The sequence below is a fragment of the Pollachius pollachius genome (genome assembly GCF_949987615.1).
Source record: "Pollachius pollachius genome assembly, chromosome: 10".
NCBI lineage: Eukaryota > Metazoa > Chordata > Actinopteri > Gadiformes > Gadidae > Pollachius > Pollachius pollachius.
In genome coordinates, this window is record NC_136943.1 from 11,945,475 (window position 1) to 11,963,357 (window position 17,883).

Sequence of the window (17,883 nt, forward strand, 5' to 3'; positions counted from 1 at the left end):
TCAATATAATCAGCTATTAATTCACACATTATTCTACATTTGCCAGTATATGCAGCATATATAAGGGCCAGACAAGAAGTTATGAAACTTGCCGTCTTTGGTTTCACAACAGGGTGGTACGCCGAGCACTCGTCCAATCAGAGCGTCTACTCTAGTGTCACATGACCTTTATTTACGTAACGTAATGGTTACAGAGTATCTAACCTAGTCCTGGGGTTGTCGGTAGATTTCTAGCGTACTATAAACAAACAGACTTTCCATTTAACAGAGCAAATCTTAAGCTGTATTTTGTCATTTGTGCTTTGTGGAGTGCATGTGGATCGGAACAACGAGGTGGGGGGGAGGAGAGCTCGGGTTTTTATACTCTGCTCAGTGGAGGCAGCTGTAACGCATACATAACCAGAGACTCACCGTGTGATCAGGAATGGATATCGTCGATGCATTTATCTGCAAGTAAAGCCAAAGTTAGACTAAAAGGCAAAGGCCAGTTTTCGGGCGCCAGGACCTAAGAGTGGAGGTTAGTAAACAAAAAAGCTGCGTATCTCAAACGGAAGGCTAGGCAGACAATGGGATATATATTAATAATGAGTTGCATCTGTGTTATGTTAAATAACTTGTTTTGACTCGGTGCAATGTCGAAGTCGACTACTACATTGTAATAATCATTGCCTTCTTATAACCCACATTGACGCATTAGTTCATATAAGCGGCGGAGCTTTTGTTGAGTGATCTAAAACAGCCATGGACCTGCTGGACTGCCCGGTGTGTGAGCTGATCCTGTGTGAACCTGCGACCCTGTCCTGCGGCCACTCGCTTTGTCGCAGATGCGTCGGGTACCTCCCGTCCAAATGCCCTTTATGCAAGGACAGACTTAAGCAAAGAGATACACAAAACACCAAAAACAACGTGTTGTTGATCGGCGTAGTTGAAAAGTGCTACCCCCAAGAGACGAGGATGAAGAGCTGCATCCAGGAGAAGCTTAGAGCCAACGAATTCACGGAGGTTTTGAGGATCGCAGGCGAGGCTATGCATTTAGGTAAGGAAGCACATCCAGGTAAATGTTGTGTAACACACGGGATGATGGCTCAATTAATGTGTAACGCGCTGTTCTTGCTCTAATCACGTAATGCAACCGCAAATACTGCATACCACTTGTGGTACCACATACAACTGCTTGGGTTCTTCAAATGCAGACACGTTGAAATTTCACTTGGGATTTGAAAAAATCTACTACTGATACAGCAACGGCAGCGATCTCTCGTGGAGAACCCAGGATGAACTATAATTGACAGGTGTTGACAAATGGGAGGAGACGTAACGCAGACCCAATTCCTGATGCTGAATATTGCAATTGGATTTTGTTGATGATTAACTCGTGCCTGTGATAGCCTCTCCTTATGAGCAAGCATGAATATATATTTTAGGAAAAATAAACAGAACGAAATGTCAACACAATTGTTCAATGGGGGGGTTCTTTGTTGTGCAATGGAAACATTGCACATTGCACAGATAGACCTGCTGATGATGCAGCAATGTACAGTGAATCAGGTGTGCGATCAAACAGTTGTTTTCTTTCTAACATTCATATTTTCCTCTACACTTCTCCCTCTCTGTCTTGATAACATAGAATTGAGCTCTTGCAATAGAAAAGGTAAAGTTATATAAAACTTTGGCAAACAACAGAACAATAAGTAATTCAGCCAGTAAACAATAAAGACCATTTAAGATTGCTCACAAACCTAGGTTAGGTAACTTAGGTTTAGTTGTAGGGCATGCTATCACAGTGACCGTATTGTTGGGTGTCCTACAAAACACCATTGAAAATCACTCTGCTCACATGAACTTTGTCTCCTCTGTGCATGCAACTTATGCATGCACCCTCTGGAGCTAATACTTTAGCTCCAGAAGATCTGTCTTTCAAGCTGTACAGAGCAGAAGCACATTCAGGGCTGAAACGCTACTCGGATGCTCTCAGTGACCTGAGTGATCTCTGCTCCCTCCACCCTAATTGGATTGAGGTGAGAGACTTTTACCACATCATGGCATTGCTTTGTATGCATTAAGTCTGTCCCCAGTTTTCTAAATGGTGCAAATCAAATCATAAGTATAAAACTGGTCATTTCTTTGACTGACCTAACTTCTGTTGAATACACTGATCATGATGGCGGCAATGTAAATGTGTGCATGTACTGAATTGTACTGACTGTGTGAATCTGAGCTTCCCTAGCATGCTTTTTATAATGTGGTAAACTGTTTTTAATAAAGTGTTATGCTTCAATATTTGCTCTTAATGATTTGCCAGCTGAGACGCACAGTTGCATAAATTGATCCAAACCTGTTTTATGTGTGTATCGCGGCCTTTGATCTAGCTTTATAATTGTTTGTTTTGCTAAAGTCATACAAAATACTTATGTGCTAACCTCAGGTCAGTGGAACTAGCGACTACAACTAAAAAAACGATTAGAATTTATGTTTTAACATTAACCGACACAGATATGAACTCATTTTGGTTCTTATTGAATGTATTACTCATTTCCAAAATCAATTGTTATGTCTCATGCTGCTTTCTTCCACATACTCCAGGCCTTCTTTCTCAAAGGGAATACACTGCAGGAGATGGGCCATCCCACTGAAGCTCTGGCCCAGTTTCACCACTGCCTCACGATCCGGGCTGACTTTAGCCCCGCCAAGAGCCAGATTAGAAAGGTGAGAACCCATATAGCAAACCAACCGAGATCACCAGCTCACCACATGGTCCCTTCAAAATGGAAAGACTCTTGCAAATGTGTGTTCTATTTGTAAGAGTGCATTTCCCACTGTGTGTGTGTGTGTGTGTGTGTGTGTGTGTGTGTGTGTGTGTGTGTCTGTCCCTGTGGGTGCGGGTGTCATCTGTGACCAGTATCAGAGTGAGAAAACAAGTAATGTTACATAACTATGCACTGACAGGCTCATTGCCGGGTCATCTGAGGTGGAAGGAGTTCCATCTGGCACCAGTTCCATTTGGCACCAAAAGAGTTCCATAGTGTTAGGCAAACGTACTTGTTATTCAATCCTTGAGGTCTAGACGTTGCATCTTGACACGATTAAAACAACGCTATCGTTGAATGTCGGGTTTAACACAATTAACCACAAAGTGAGTAGCACAATTATTTTGCAATAAGATCCACAAACAAAGACTATGTCCACATAGTGCTGGAAAAATCCATCTCTGGTTCACATGGCATATTTCTGAAAACGTCCTTGTTTTCAGAAATATACGTATCTTATCTCAACTCACAGCATGACACCTGATTTTAGACCATCCTACAATTTTAACATTCACATGGCTATGCTTGGATTGGGTTGTCACATTCATCCTGCACAGGATGTTTCCTCAAGGCTGGGTGACAAACAACAGGACAGATCCTTCAGGATGGATTATTTGCAGTGGTCATTAATTATATGATGTCATTCCGCCCCCAGATACTGACAGCAGAGGGGGTGACGGTGCCGGGAGAGCAGCAGCATATTCTGCCCTTTCTGTCCGAGTATCTGAAAGAAGCCGGAGGCTCCCAGGGGGCCCTGAACTTGGATGGGGGGCCGGGGGGCCGCGGGCAGCGCACCGACAGGAGATCCACGGCACGGGTACGGTGCATGAGGAGGGTTGTGGCGCTTATATGATACATACACCCCAGGGTCTTAGTGGTACGACCAGTGTGTCCTGAACACGGCATTTCTTCTGTCGAAAAGTTTTTCTGAATCTCAAAGAATAACTTTTTATTGATCAATCAAGTCCAGACACGGCTCCAACGGCACAGGGAAGTCAAAGGGGAAATGTGAATGTTGTTATTTTCCTTAAGTTTTATTGTGCAATTTAATGGCTCATTCTGTACAGTGAACTTCTTATGACAAGGCAAAGGTCATCTACCTAGTACAAAAACACTTTGTAGTGAAAATAAGCAAAACCGAAAAGTAGGATCCTATTTTTCCAAAGTCTGTGGATATAAAGAATCAGCTTTAGAACATGAGTGATGACCACAGTGAAAGGAGATGATGTTAGTGAAGGTTTAACCTATTCAAGAAATGCTTCTCCTTGTGTGTTCTCAGGGTTCCAGGGTGATGGCCGACAGCGGTACAGAGTGCTGTCTTAGTCTCTGCCAAGCTGTCTCTTTCCTGCCAACGCCTGATGAAGATGATGACACCATGATGATGATGAGGAAGGACGATGCTCTGGGGAGAGGTAGAAACATTCAAACTGAAAATGCCAACATACGCCAGGAAAATCCCTGAATCACTTCCAATGCCTCATCCTAATTGGCTGGTTCAGACTACATGATTTCAGCCCGATTTTGCCCCGATTCGTTCATCGCAGACAAATTTCCGAGTCGTACACGATTTTGAAAAGTCGGGGACGAGACGAGGTCTTGTCATGTGACAAGCTTGCGATCTGCGATTTTTACAAAAGTTTGGCATGCCAGAAATTTGGAGGAATCGCATGACGTATGCATTGTTGACATGGAGGGAGTCCCGCAAACAGCTGAAGCTCACAGGCAGTGTTTACTAACTAGTAGAGAACTAACTAGTAAAGTAAAGACTAGTAGAGATGCATGGTTGGCGGTCATACCCGCAGACACTGTGGAGAATCTATGGGTTGGGTGGATTGCGTGGAAAAAAGTAATACTTGGAGGAATTGCGGCCGTGTCGCGGTTGAAATAAAAAATAATAAGTAGGTGAACATATTGACTAGACAAATGGAAAACTGACAAATTATAATATTTTTCTATAATCTCCCTGCTTCTGAAATCTCCGCCCCGCACTCGTCCGCTGGTTTTCCATAAGCATTCCACTGTGCGATCATCCCTGCTGCATATGCCCTCACACATTGTTGAAATCATGCTGGATGCTTTATTCTTTCTATGTGGCTTTTAGTTAATGACCACGTTGGCTATGTTCGCTGACAACAGGGGACATTTCATAGTGGTTGGACATTTTAGCGAGCCGGTCGGGACGCGGAACACACATCTCAAAATCGGGATGACATTACAGCTCATCCGCGCATCTCTACTAGCTAGACTTCACTGCACTTCGCAGAGGACCGCCATCATAATGCCTAGTATAGAAACTCGGGATCCATTGTTATTTACACTTTGTTGTTGCGTTGATGCTGCGTGTATCGTGAACAGTGAAAATGATTAGCCAGCTGATAAACTGCAACTATCACAGCTGATCGCGCGCCTGTGATGCAAACAGAGAGGCATGATGGGAGTCAAATAACCATGACTACAACTGTTTATCAAAATCATTTCAGTGTGGAACGTGGATGCAAAACATTACGAAAACGATAGTGTGGACTGAGATTGTTTTCATTGCGAATGTTCGTTTTTTATATTTACCCGGGTTAGTGTGGACAGGGCCTAAAGATTCTAGAGCAGAGGTCTTCAACGTTTTCCAGGCCAAGGACCCCCAAACTGATGGAGAGATGGAGGGGGGACTCCCTAGTTATATATTGTATAAAATTGTGTTTTATGTTCTACTGGATATAGTGCCATGCATAAATGAACCTTGTTATTTTGCATTCAATACTAAGATATTCAAATAATACACAGGTTCATATATTCATGTTTTTATTTTAGACATGTGCAAGGTACAGTGAGTAGGGTGGCCATGCCACTGCCATTCATAAACATAACATAACATAATAAACTGATACCTGCCAAGATCAACAATGTCTGTCAATTGCATGTAAACATGCATAAAAGCTATTCAAATAGACATTTTTAAAACATAAATGTGGAAACGAAAATTTGTGATGTTTGTTAGTATCTTTCTTATCACTCCGCAAGTAGTCCGGTAACTTATCAACCCCAGCGTGTCCGGGTGCTGACCGACGTCACCGTCTTTGGTGGACTATTTCTCTGCTGATCGCTTATTTTCCCGATAATGGCCGGTGTTCTGTACATTATCCGTTACATATCAGCACTCTCTCTCTCCCAACAGTCTTGGCTGCGCACTCTCATCCAAATACATATTGTTTGCGGCGGAGGAGGGGGTAGATATAAAGACCGGACGAGAAACTGACGTCTCTGTGCTGTCCTTCTTAATTGAAGGAGCAGGCAGAGAAAAGCTCTCTCCTGCTGGGGTTTCATTAAAATCAAATACATAAAAATGTCGCAGCCAGTCCAGATGTGTCAAGTGTGCGCGAGAGACGAACGTACGCTTAACACTTTTGTAAATGCCATATATATAGTACATTCGGATCGCATGATTGTAATAGATCTATTCCGATTAGAAATCGGATCAAAAGTGTCCATGTAAACGTGGCTAGTGTGTTGGATTCATGTTAATGTGTAATTATAGACATTTCAATTAGTCGAAAATAATGTGTGGGGAATATAAAAAAAATGTTGAATCAACCAAAACTTTCGCGACCCCCCTGCAGTACCTCTGCGGACCCCCTAGGGGTCGCGGACCCCCTGTTGAAGACCTCTGTTCTAGAGCATCGCACCCTCAAATCTTGTAGTATGGCCAGTCTTCTGACGAGACAAGGCCCGGTTTTCCTGGCTTTGTGATCGCATAGTGTGACATGTTAAATCGGGGAGGAATATCTGAGTCGTGTAGTCTGAACCAGCCATAAGGAAGACAAACGTGCAGAACGGACAAATACAACAGAGATCACAAATAAAGTTTAATAAAGTTATGAATAATCATCATCAGTTACATACATGATGTTTTGCTTTGTTATGGGCATCTTATGTTATCACAATGCATTTCAGCAATTGTGACATTGACTCACACTATAACTATTGGGCTCAAATAAATCTAGCCTTAATAACACTGCACTATAAATGCAGACAGTATACGTATGTTAAGTGTATATATAATATATTTGCAAATTGAATTTGTATTTACTTAACTATATTAAGTAAGTACAAATCCTATACTTAAACTAAAATATCATGCTTAATTTCTATTACGAAATATTTCCATTATTATGTTATTGTATTTTTTGGGTTGTGTTGTGTGTATTCAAACTCAGTGTTGTGGTTGTGTCCGTGCAGGTTGTCGTGGTAAAGGGCGAGAGAAGAGCTTTTCTGTGCTCTCCGTGAGCGACTTTGAGTGTCCTCTCTGCATCAGGTCGGTTCACCAGAGGTCACACTAGATCACACTCGCGTGGTTAGAAGTGGCTTTTGTTAATACTTTTTTCTGATTGGTCAATTATGTAACTCTACTGTCTGTTATTTCTGAACATCAGTCTTCTTCTAGGAATAACAGAGCGTTGCTATGGACGCAGTTCCAACTGTAGAATCGAACCGATTTCTTTTGTTGGTTGTGGAAGCATAAAATCATTTTTTAAATCAACAAAATATATTTTTTCTGCATCAACCTGTCAGGGCTTTTTTCCTAACCCTAATACCGACTGGCTCGCTGTACATTATTCCTTATTCAGCAGTCCATACATTTTGCTGATTGTGTCTGTGCCATGGTTAACTCGATGTGGTCTTCAGGCTGTTCCACGAGCCAGTCACTACCCCCTGCGGCCACACCTTCTGCAAGAACTGTGTGAAGAGGAGTCTGGACCACAACCTCCGCTGTCCTCTCTGCAAGCAGCCCCTGCAAGAGGTGACCCCTCCTCATGCTCTTGTTGGTTCTTCTTTTTCATCCTCCTATATCATATGCAGGTGTTTCAAGTCCCAGCTAAGTACAGTGTTGGTAATAACACCGTTTAAAATAACGGCGTTAGGGTTAGTGTGGACGGGGCCTCAGTTGGAAGCATATTAGGGCCTTGAATGGGCAGTTCAACCATTTAACACATTTAACACACGCAAATAGTTACTTTCCCTCGTAACTAGTTACTTTTATTATAGAGTAATTCTGTTAGTAACTCAGTTACTTTTTGGAACAAGTAGTGAGCAACTATAACTAATTACTTTTTTAAAGTAACGTTCCCAACACTGGCTAAGTATAATCAATACAGTATATTATGAGATTAGTACAAAATGTAAAAGGGGTGTGAGTGAGGACCTCCTAAAAATTAAGATGAAGCTCAAGACAGTGAAACATTGATTTCACACACCTTTTATGTAAAGGGCTACTATATATTAATAACTTCATAAAAGTCCCTCTTGAGGGGCCCACCATTCTCATATCATATTATATACAACATTTCAATCATTCTATCAATACTTCACTTATTATTCAGATCCCAGTCTCCATTAGAAGAGCTCATACCTCGTCTGTGCGTTCCCAATGTTTGCAGTATTTTGAGGAGAGGAAGTTCAGCAGCACGGTGCTGCTCCAGGACATCATGACGCACCTCTTCCCCTCCCAGCTGGCTGAGAGGAAACGCATCGACGACGCAGAACTGGCTGAACTTTCCAAGTAGGACCCCACCCCGACCTTTGATACAAACACATGTCATATCCCCACCAGAACACATTGAGGGTTTGCTCTCACAGGTAAAAGTGAGGTGGCAATGTTGTGGTTTCGTAAATGTTAAATGTTCATTAGACAACATCGCACCATCAACTACAATGCTCACCCTAAACTCGTGCTTTCCCGGTAGCTGTGAATATAACTTTGTTCGGAGGACAATTTCCATTTGGCAATTTGTTTTAATTTGTGCATGAGTTGAAATTGGGCATTTTATCCACCCATGATTTTATAGTATACAATAAAATAATCATTGGTCTCAAAGGTAATTTGCTTCTGTATAAAAGGTGTATTCAATAGTGATAGAAATGTATTGACGTATTCAATACGACATTACATTACATTTATTTAGCAGACACTTAATTCAAAGTGACTCACAGCAAACGTATTCAACAATGACGATGCAACCAAAAAGGTCAAAGAATCAAATTACAACTACAAATTAATATTCAATATTGCATTGCCTCCTGTTTTATAACTCTGTTCTCCTCCTTCTCCTTTGTCCCCCTCCTCCTCTCCATCTCTCTCGTGCGCTCCAGTCTCACCAAGGACATCCCCATCTTCGTGTGCACGGTGGCCTACCCCGGCGTGCGCTGCCCGCTGCACATCTTCGAGCCGCGCTACCGGCTGATGATGCGCCGCTGCATGGAGACGGGCACCAAGAAGTTTGGCATGTGCAGCTATGACCACAGCAAGGGGTAATTCTCTCTCTCTCTTTCTCTTTCTCTTTCTCTTTCTCTTTCTCTGTCTCTCTCTCTCTCTCTCTACATCTCTCTCTCTCTCTCTCTCTACATCTCTACACACTTTTTATAATACCTTAATTAATAGATAGATTATGTAGATAGCAGATAACAATCTTCACAAATATACAGCCGTCAAGGATATTATCCTTCAGTTATCAGTTTAGAGATAGATTATAGATATTGGTGGATTATATTATATTTGTTTTTCGCATTGGTGTGCTTAGATTGGCAGGTCACATTTGTCTGTTACATGCAAAGGAGGGGAGTGTTGACGTGTAATGAACACAGTGAAATGTGTGTGTAGATGGAAAACATTTTCAGCCTCATTGACTGACTGCCATCAGGTTGTTGGTGGAGGACATGCACTGTGTCTTTGAGGTACAAACATGTGCTGTGTCGGCTGCAGGTTCGCGGACCACGGCTGCATCCTGGAGATCCATGCCCTGAAGCTGCTCCCTGACGGCCGCTCTTTCGTGGACGCGCTGGGCGTGAGCCGCTTCACGGTGCTGAAGAGGGGCCAGAGAGATGGCTACCAGACGGCCGACATAGAGTACCTGGAGGACGTCAAGGTCAGAGACACACTCACACTCCCTCTAGCTCTCTCAAGCCACACACTACGCGGGCTCCACACACACACACACACACACACAAACACACACACACACACACACACAGACACACACACACACACACACACACACACACACACACACACACACACACACACACACACACACACACACACACACACACACACACACACACACACACACACACACACACACACACACACACACTAACTAACTTCATTCTTCATTTGGTGGCACCCTACCAAATTGGTCACACTCCTTTTTTCGCTGCCTTTGATCTGTGTGTATTAATTTGAAAAGAGGAACTGACTTGAGAGAAATGATAGAACAAAATTTCTACTGCCAGTGCCTTGACATCTCTTTGCACTCCAGCCACTCCTATATCAAAAATCTCTACGCACTTAATAATAACCGGCTGGTAATTAGGTAACACGTGAAGGGAGCATGCTGAACAGCTGCCCTTTTAAGGACGCTACGTCATATATCACCGACAAGCACTGTTCCAATGTTGAGAACACTTGGAAATTCGCGCCATTTTCACGTCCTTTATTTTTGAGAATTCCGAGATTTTTCAAGGATGCATCGATGGATCCTCAACAAGCCAAAATAGCCACAATCCTTTGCGTTCACACGCTGCTTGGGATATTTAAATATTGCTTTTAGAAAGTAATACACATTGCTTTACACAAGTGAAGCTATTTGAACGTCTTCAGAAATATTTTGTGCCGTATTGCTTTTTATAGATTGATCATGTAAATGCAAAAAAATAACCTGTGCGATTCCTTTCAAAGGTTTTTGAAAAGTAATGATAGGCTATATTTTGGATTGATTGATTTGTTTTAATATGTAAGTAGGTGGTGTTAAAACAAACTACTGTCGCCAATAACAATTTCAACAATTAAAATATTAAAATATTTAACACAAACACTAGGCAGCACCCTAGCCTCATCTCCATAGGACGCGACTAGCAAGGAAGTGTTCTAGCAAGGCTGCAGCCTTCACTTTGGGAAACACACGCACGCACACACACACACACACACACACACACACACACACACACACACACACACACACACACACACACACACACACACACACACACACACACACACACACACACACACACAGTGTCGCGCGCAGATGTCTTGTTGAAGAGAGCATTGAGTCATACAAGACTCGCTGGCTATCCTTGTGTGTGTGCAAACCCAAATGATTTTTGAATTCACAAGCTGGTCATTTATCAGATGCTTTAATTCAAAGAACTTAAAGGCAAGACTGAGAACAATCGAAGCATACAATCCCTAATCGGGCAACAAATGTTATGTAAGATCGTTGCATGACCAAGTACACTCTTCTAACTTTCTTGATCTCTATCCATAACCCCCTCTTTCTGTTTGGTGCCGGCTGCATGTCTGCATCACAAAGCCACACAATGGCGGGACTAAAGTTGCGACGAGGCTAACCCGTACTGTCGTACTAACCTTCTCCCCCTTCCCTTCCCCTTTGCTCCTGCTGTCGGCACCTGACCTCCAGGTGGAAGGGCCCGAGCTGGATCTGCTGCAGGGTCTCCATGACGACGTTTACCAGGAGGCCCTGAAGTGGTACCAGGGCATCGGCGAACACATCCGGGAGCGCATCAACGCGCAGTACGGGGCCATGCCCGAGAAGGAGGACAACATCCAGGTGAGGGAGCCAGTGTAGCCTTATGTTTTTACTAACCTGTCAGGACCTTACAGCGGTCCCTAAGGACGGTCATACAGACGATATGTGTTTAGAATTCACTATTTCTAGTATCAGTACATTACAAGTACCATAAGACGTCAGTGAGTACTTCCACCGGAAGGAATGAGAGCTTATTAAAGCCTTTTATAGTGTGGTTATGCAGTGTTGTAAAGAAGTCAAAATGTGGAACTTTTGACTGATATCATTTTTCAAATTGTATAATTTTAGTACAGAGCCACATTAATTTACTGCTGGACCGGAATTTTTTTCATGCCATCAAAAGTGTAAACTTATCAGAACCCTTAAAGTCTTGGACATACCAAAACTCTCTGGATAGCAAACAAACAAATTATTGTTGTACAGTTGTAATTGTGACTCGGATGCCGTTCAAACGTCCTTCGATTTATGAAAAAAGACGATAAGGTAAGGTGATATATACTTGATTAGTATATGCTACACGTGAACCTCCTAAGATGGCGCAATATGATTGGTTCGCTATCTCGGGATAATGGGCAATATCCCATGATTGAGATCTCAAACTCTAGATATTCTTTTCATTGATGAAATGTCACGCTTTTGCTCTAATAAAAAAATAAAAAATCCCGGAAAATGGGTTATCTTGTTTATTTTTGGAGTGTAGTATATACTAAAACAATTATTCACCTCAGGCTCCGTGAATAGTGAGGAATAGCCTCCTTGACTTTCGGTCTCGGGGGCTTTTCCCCACTATTCACTTGTTGTTAATTAATCCAAGGCGGAAAGGGGGTAACAGACTCACAGCAGAAAGTACAGGATCACAAAATAAATGAGAAAGACAAAAAATGTAAAGGTCTGCTTTTCCTCTCCTACCACCCAGACGTCTTCAGACGGGCCGGCCTGGTGCTGGTGGGTTCTGTCGGTGCTCCAGCTGGACTCTGCCTACCAGACAACCATCCTGTCCCTCCCCGCCCTCAAAGACCGCCTAGGACATCTGCGCCGCGCACTCGAGTACTTCTCCCAGAGCTAGCAGGGCCCGCCGCCACATGGTCGGAGAGCTATAAGATGCCAGGTTAAATATGCTAATTTCCTCATTTATTTTTTGAAGTATTACTCTTTTGGACATTCTCACACCGATGCATTTTGCTAGCTAGATGCACCACAGTGCAATGCTGGGCTACAGATACTTTTATTTGTGGACTTTCACACGCAAAATAACATGGATATAGGGACTTGTTTGTTTATGTGGTGAGTCAAGGTTTAGGATTAGCTTGATCATTTTGTTTAGTTGAGATATTTAGAAAACGCTATTCTACATATATTTTAATGTTTGATTTATAATTTTGGCACAGGACACACTTTTTTTTTTGTAATAGAGCAGCCCATTGTAGTTGCCCTGAACAAATAGATATTGATATATAGACCAAAGACATGTTTGCTTCATCTGGCATTCATGGTAAAAAAGTGGATGTTCATGGATACTAGCTCCATTTAATCAATAGTTTGGGAATGCCACTAGGGGGCGTTGTTCCATAAAGCCATAATATGATGGCAAATAGACTACGCCCCATCACACAGTTCTTATGCAGACCAAGTGCAGAGCAGTATGAGGGACACTGCCTTTATTACCCATCTTCTTTGTCTTTTAACAGTTTGTCATCAAATAAGTAACTTTCACATCCCCCAATGACAACTGGATGAATAAGTAGATCTAATGTGCCTGTTGCGATCATTAAGAGTGGATGGAAAGTAAGAGCACAACAAAAACCTGATATTTTTTTAATACAGTAAGCACAATTGTAAGTGTTATATTTCATGATGATTCACGCTCAGGGCTGGACTGGCCAATGGGCATACCGGGCACTTAAACGTATCATTTTTTAAATATATTTTGTTGTCCACACGGCCCCTTAACACCATTACAGGCCGACCCGGCCAAGGGTCACATCATGTTTTTTTTTTGTTTTTTTCGTACAACGAGCGGGGCCAGGCTTTGCTGGAGAAGGCTTTGTGATTTTACCATGGCCGTACGCAGACGGAGCACGGCAGCGGCCTCAACGTAACAGCGCAGCCATGCCGTAGCCCTCCTAGTTCTCCCATCGGCCCACAGTCGTTTTGGACGCTGCCTAAATAAGGCGGACCAGGTCTGTTGCTTTTCATCCTCATTTTAAGACATGGCAGGTTGACTGTGGTGTAAGTAGGTCATTAAGGGCACAGTGCTATGATATTTATGCCCCCCCCCCCCCCCCCGCCTGATAAAAACATATAAGAAATAAATATTGGTCAAATTCTACTTTTATGGATTCATTGATGAATCCATAACCAGAACATTTGTAAAATCGTGTTTTATTTCGATCAACATGAATCTCCCGAGTCCGAGAGCACATGCAGTGATTCAAATCTTAGTTGATCAAGGATCACCAACTGCAAAGCCAACACTGTTCTGTGGGGCCGTGGCCGGTTCAGGTTCGGTCTAGCTCCAAAAGTCCCAGGGCTAGTGGTGAGCGCTGATCATCCACCAGGTTGGTCATCCCTCTGTTGGCCAAAAACTGCTTAATTTCTATGTTCATTTTTTTATGGTCGGGGTGAGTTAAGAATTAGTGGTTAAGAATCTTGGGAACGGCTGTAAATAATTATGTTTTACTTCAAGTACAGAAATGAAAACATAAATTCCTTCAGCGTTCTGTTGCGACCCCAACGGTTGCCCTACTACCCTTAAAGCTCACTCCAAGGTTTCCTGGCAGCCCTGGATATAAGACCATACGTGAGAGGGGTGTGGGTAATTGCTGGCCAAAAAAAGACATGCTCTTCAGACAGATGCTGCCAAATTTGCCAAACTGACTGATATGTTTGCTGCAAACTTCAGCAAAGTGGGACACGAGTGCTGAAGAACTTAACAGGGACAGGATCCTCCAGGCACGCTCTGCGGGTGCATCAAAAAACATGTGCAGAGGAAGAAAAAAACAGCCCTGGCATTTGGCCTGGACCGGTCTACCTTGGGCTGGGCCGGTCTAGGCCAGATGCCAGGGCTGTTTTTTTTTTTTTGTTTTTGTTTTTGTCCCAGTTCAGCCCTTTTCATGCTATCTCATATAAATGCCTGATGGCGAACTGGGTGAAATGTTTTTTTAAAACATATTTCAGCCTATCCGAGGTGAATCGTGTAAAACCAGTGCATGTGCTGCAACAGGTTGAAGACAAAGAGATGACTAAATGCATTATTATATGTTGTGAATTTTAAGGCACTGAATGATGTACTTACACCCAATGTGTACGCATATGCTTACTATGGTTGATATTTTATGTCAACCAAATCTAGGCTACCAAATTGAATCTAATGACGGCTGAAAGACATGGGTGGGAGCTTCTTTAGATTGACATGCTACTTATTTGATTATTTTCATTATTTATCTTATGTACGGCTACTTAAAGCAGTGTGTTAGACAAGCTTTTGGCTAGGTTATATTATGGAGTGGTGAACCGACACTGTCTGAAGAAAAACAGTGGGGACTGGCTAACAACTCGTGTTTGATAACCTTTTCTTTTTTTTTTTACAATATATGTGCCATATATTCCTTATGTTCACCTAACTATTTATATGATATTGTTTATGAGCATTATCATGTAACAGTGTTTGGTTCAAAATATGTGTGTGTGTGTGTGTGTGTGTGTGTGTGTGTGTACACGCAGCTCCAATTCAAAATAGTAGTCGGAGCTGCATCGTAAATACTCAACATTGGCAAACCTAACACACTATTGTCTTAGTTCAAAGCCAACATCAGAGTTGGCTGATGGACATGGTATTGCTTTTATTCATTGATCAATGGAGAAGCCATGGAAGGCATCTTTTACTTTAAACAATTACAGCCAAAGCCCTCTTTTATCAACCGTATATAACCGCTTGAATTACTTGTCACGTAACCATTGGCTGCCATTGCAAGGATATAACCCAAGTCATAAAAGGGATTGACGCTCTTACATAGTCAACACAGGTTCACTTGGGGTCTCCCTTCAAGACGGGGAACAGGCCTTTGGAGTTTGGGCCCATAAAACGCACATATTCTCATGGCTGTGGTGACTTCAATCATTCTCCAGAAGAGCTCTATTTTTGCACAGTGAAAAGCAATTTTCACGTAACTGTCTTTTTGTACTTGTTCTGTGCTTTGAAATGGACTTGTCCATATGTCACTCTCTTAGTCAAACCCTTTCAAATAATGCAAACATCACTTTTGGTAAAAAGTAATTGCAGTCCTGTGTGCAGGTGAAACAGAGTAAGAGTTTTTTCCACTGAACAGTGTCTAGTTTAATCATAGATGGTAAGGGGTTTTGCTGATGCTAAATATTACTAGAAACATTTATGTTCATTATTTAAATTTAAACTTTTTAATACCTTTCCAAATACTTACTTAAAATAATTTTCCCTCATATCCCTACCGTGTAATGTGAGCCAAGCGAACCCATATCGACTTGTGTTACTAATTTTGAGCTTTCAAACGTCTAGATTATATAATAACATCAAATTGGTGTGGTGTCAGGGATGTGAGACTAATCAAAGGTGATACGCAAAAACATCAATGTATTTGGAATAAAGTGAAGAATAGATTGAGTCCAGCATTGGAACACATGGTGGATTTCTTGTGTAAGTGCTGGCGGTCTGTTGGCTGTGGTTTAGTAAGTTGGACTCCCAACACATGTCAGTGAACAGGGAGTCAAAGTCATTCAGACACAACAGGGGGAACCCTTGCATTTATTAGTCTGTGTGACTGAGCCATTCTGAGCCACTGAGCTATGTTCGTCATATTTAGCCTTCCTAAGATGACAATGATAAATAAGGTGGATATTTGTAATAGTTGTTTATTTGTTAATTTTGTTGCTGCTTTTTTTTGTATCTGTTATCCCTGTACAATGTCAAAAATTTGAATGTAATAAAGAAAAATAATAATAATTGAGAATCTTATTTTTTATGTTTTATAATTAGAATTGTAATTAATTGAGTGCTGCATGCAGCGCTCAACTATTCTTAAGTTGTATTATTTTTTCTTCTTTATTATTCTCTACAGATTTGTGACCTATCACCTTCAAAAATGTTTGCATAACTTTAAAATGTTCAGATTAGGTTGGAATCCTTTCAGATTTTTTTTTTTTTACTTAAGATATTCTACTTTAAAAATATAATTTTTTACAATGGAAGTCAATGGGAGGACAGTGGAGCCGTCCGCCCATTCTCTGACATTTCAACTACTTCAGACTTAGTAACTTGGCCATTTCAAAATGGCCAAGTTAAACCTTTGTTCAAACGTTTAACAATCAAAACTCTTGTATCTTCAATAATATGAACAGAATTTCGATATCATTTATATATTTTTTTCAGAATCACTGTTTAACAGTTTTATTTCATACCGGCTTCGTATTTTTTCAGTTGGTCTCGTTGAGGCTGGTGTGTGTGAGGACATTCTAGCAGTGTTGCCAGATTCGGTGGTGAGGCTAGTGTGAGGAAGTTCTAGCAGCATTGCCAGATTATTTTCTGGGAAGATATCTGTACTTTTACCCTAGTATGGATTTTTGGAACTTCTTCCACCATCTGCTGTTGTTTATGTGTGCACACGATGATATGCATATACATCTATAAACCAACACAAGATGATGAAGATTTCAGACCATGTCATGTCATTTGGATACTCTAAGACGTTTGGTAATCTGTTGTAGGACGGGGAAACAAATCCCTGGAAGTACCCATGCTAGAGTTTTCTATTATTCTTTTTGCATCAGTGTTTGCATCAAATAACCTAAATCCTATAACCCCATTAACCTGGCTATACAGATTAGTATGCTTTGACACAATTTAAAAGTATATATCGAGTGTGCTGTTGAAACTGGTTTCAACAGTACACTTATAATATATGCTTATAATGTAATAAGATATTATATGATATTAAAGCATAGCATACATCAATTATGGCAGATTTGTATGTAGGAAGGGCATGGCGAAGATAACGTGAATTGTGTATTGATCTTAGGAGTAGTTGTGTTTGTTCTATCATTTGGTATATATTTTTTGTTGGTTGTTTGACTTTCTTTTTTATACCTTTTTTAGTTCTTGTCATGGCTGAATGTGACATAAGCACCAGAACTGAATATAACATTTTGTTATTCATGCAAAGAAAATATTTGCCATAATATCATTAGAAATCTATGTTCAAACATAATACATATTTAATATTTTTTTAAAAACAATAGTTTCATTACCAATAGTCCTTTCTTGCATTGTTGCTAGTGTCTGGTAAAACCAGTTAATGCAATTTACAAATGATAGGCAATTCAATTCACCATGTATATTGATAAAGTAGTTAATCTTTGATTTGAAATGTGACCTGGACCTTAAAGTAAGTAAAAACAAACTTGCATGATTTACAGGAATCCTGGTGGCAGAAATAAAACAAACAAAT

General features: G+C 41.3%; 1 protein-coding gene across 2 annotated transcripts; it reads left to right on the forward strand.

The window, feature by feature from the left end:
• Positions 1-248: 248 nt before the first annotated feature.
• Positions 249-16,332, forward strand: lonrf4 (LON peptidase N-terminal domain and ring finger 4). 2 transcript variants are annotated; one of them, XM_079744656.1, is made up of 13 exons: positions 249-517; positions 698-1,036; positions 1,900-2,018; positions 2,584-2,706; positions 3,463-3,624; positions 4,087-4,219; positions 7,038-7,113; positions 7,485-7,599; positions 8,237-8,358; positions 8,949-9,107; positions 9,559-9,721; positions 11,276-11,425; positions 12,321-16,332. In XM_079744656.1, the coding sequence occupies exons 2-13, from the start codon at positions 742-744 to the stop codon at positions 12,468-12,470; spliced, it is 1,767 nt and encodes a 588-aa protein (XP_079600782.1). In that variant the 5' UTR covers positions 249-517; positions 698-741; the 3' UTR covers positions 12,471-16,332. The 2 variants fall into 2 exon arrangements, with proteins under 2 accessions (XP_079600782.1, XP_079600781.1); XM_079744655.1 differs by having other exon boundaries at positions 249-1,036.
• Positions 16,333-17,883: the final 1,551 nt, after the last annotated feature.